The sequence below is a fragment of the Penaeus japonicus genome, unplaced genomic scaffold (assembly GCF_977035675.1).
Source record: "Penaeus japonicus unplaced genomic scaffold, GWHDUDI00000001_assembly GWHDUDI00000008, whole genome shotgun sequence".
Classification (NCBI taxonomy): domain Eukaryota; kingdom Metazoa; phylum Arthropoda; class Malacostraca; order Decapoda; family Penaeidae; genus Penaeus; species Penaeus japonicus.
Genome location: NW_028234410.1, coordinates 12,079,142 through 12,081,641, shown reverse-complemented (window position 1 = coordinate 12,081,641; position 2,500 = coordinate 12,079,142). Strand labels below are relative to the sequence as shown.

The 2,500-nt window shown below is 40.7% G+C and overlaps 1 protein-coding gene across 3 annotated transcripts in view; it reads right to left on the bottom strand.

The window, feature by feature from the left end:
• Positions 1-2,500, bottom strand: part of LOC122265783 (uncharacterized) — a 46,646-nt gene that overhangs the window by 43,012 nt on the left and 1,134 nt on the right. For 2 of the 3 annotated variants that reach the window (XM_043035209.2, XM_043035207.2), the window contains exon 1: positions 2,364-2,500. This exon is cut by the window's right edge. The exons of the other annotated variant lie outside the window; for it this stretch is intronic. Coding sequence is in view for 1 of the 2 variants with exons in the window: in XM_043035207.2 (XP_042891141.1) it covers positions 2,364-2,441 (78 nt within the window). In the remaining variant the exon portion in view is untranslated. The remainder of the gene's footprint in view (positions 1-2,363) is intronic. 3 annotated transcript variants of the gene reach the window in all.

Below are 2,500 nucleotides of genomic sequence, written 5' to 3'. Positions count from 1 at the left end.
TCTTCGCTCTCTTTTTTCACTCTCTCCCATCATCTCTTTCTTTCGACGTTCTGAATTTCTGGATGATTGCTGACTAGCCGCTGCGAGTCCAGATCATCGGTTACTCCAAAATTCTTACAAAAGCGAGAGAGATAGAGACAGAAAGAAAGAGAAAGAGAGAGAGAGAGAGAGAGAGAGAGAGAGAGAGAGAGAGAGAGAGAGAGAGAGAGAGAGAAGCTTCCAGCCGCCGACGAGCAATGACCACCTGCAGGTTCAAGAGTGGAAGGCGAGGTGGGGCGTCTAACGCTTCTTAAGTGACTCTCGTGGTGGATCTTGGCCCATGTAAGGATTTAAGGGTTAGCCTGATCCGTTGGGTTTTAGCCATGGAATTTATGTGGCAAAAGTTGGAATATATAGACATCTCCTACTAGCATCATAGTAGCAAGACATAAAACATTCAATGGAAATAGTCTTTACCTGTCAGTTGTGAATGTGCGTGCGTGTGAGTGTGAAGGTAAGTGAGTGAGTGAGTGTCCGTCCGTGAATGCACGAGCATGCTTGCGTCATAAGTGTGCATTTGGTTTAAGGAAATATTCAGAAACCCTCTCAAAATATCTCCACGAGTTTATGAACAACAAAATAAGTTTTAACATCCGCAATAACGAGATCAAGAAATGCCAAATGTCATAATTGCAATAAAAAAATGCGATAAAAATGGTGTCAAAAATAACCCGACGATGATAAAGCAGGAACGCGAAGAACCAGAAAGAAATAAGAATCTAAAGAATTAAAATTCACACTCCAACCAAAACGCTGACAAACCAGAAGACAAAAGCGAAATTCAAAATGTAAAAAAAAAAAAAAAAAAAAAAAAACAATTCCGTCTCTATATCAAGTAAAAATTCTTGAGATAACATCACATTATACACACAACCGCGTAGTGAGTTTTTTTCCGTGGACCTTAAGAACAAGGAGCTTTACGCTCGGCAGTAAAATTAGCCATCCAATACAACTACAAGGAGGGATCGGGGGGTCTCGTAGTACGGAGGAACTGGGTGGCCATGAGGTTTAAATGTCCACCAGCCAGCCACATCCCTGCCTCACCAACCACTACGGTTATCAAGTACCCAATAGCTGGCGAGCAGTGACGAACACATACACACATACACATGGTGTGGAGTTGAGGGAGGGAGGGAGGGAGAGAGAGAGAGAGAGAGAGAGAGAGAGAGAGAGAGAGAGAGAGAGAGAGAGAGAGAGAGAGAGAGAGAGAGAGAGAGAGAGAGAGAGAGATAATGATGAACAGTTACAAAAACTAATAACCATAATCATTATAAATCATAAACAAAACAAATACTTCGTAATTATAAGTAATATACTCTAAATTCCAGTTATATAAAGTAATACAATGCACTTTAATAATACATAGACATGCCCCACTGAAAGAGTAAATACACACACATTGTATACTCACACTCATACAAATACATAGGGAGTCGGTCTACACACATGTCCGTAACAACAGTTTGTACGTCTGGCGATCGATAAGGTGTAAATATCTAGTACGATATGCTTAGGTCACCCTCAGTGAAGGGTCTTAAGGTGACATGCACAAGTAACCTTCTTTCATATCTTTCCAATAGAATGGCCCTCTCGAGATGCATTCCACGATGTCCAATAATATATAAAAATAATATTTCATCACATCATATAATTGATATGCCTTCTGAAGAAACACTTCTTAAAATATGGATAAGTAGCTGCCACTTACCTGCTATTGGTGTTATGTGTTTGGTATTGTAGGAATCAATATGTATTTTCCATCTTTTTTTTTACAAAAGATTTTGATCATGTATCTAGGAATCATCCTGATACAATATTTCTCACACGACTGAATATTCTCTACCAAGGAATTCGATTTGTAAATAATAACTCCCCTCCCATGAACACCAGGGGTTCAAGGGACCATGTTTGGATATTTCAATGAGCTTTTATTAAATCTACCTATGTGTAATCAGCGTGTACATCATTCCCATGGAAAACAGAGGCATGGAAAGCTTGCAATCTGAGATATTCCTAGCTAAGCAGGGGCTACCTCACCGCTCCGCCATGGCTACACAAATCGAATACTGACGCGCACACTCTCACTATTTTACTCCATTCCTAGCACTTCCGCATTGCAAGTAGCCCCTTATTAAGATCATATAAGAGCATATTTCTTGCGGATGCAAACCAAAGATAAAAGAGGAGATAAACTGAAGGCACAGAGGATAAGAAGAAAATGTCTAGCTTCTTTGTGCTCGGCATCCAACATGGCAGCCAACCCCCCCTCCTAGGATGACGCTTGCCACCACTGAATTTTCTGCTTTTTCACCATCAAACCTCACCTTTCCGCTGTTTTCCGAAGCCTCATTTAAAGTTTGACCCTGCAGCTTTCTTGTGACGTAACGTAGCTGGTTGATCATATTTTTCTCCGCAGTAAATTGGAAAGGAAACTGATGCGAACACTTCTATTCTCACAGCG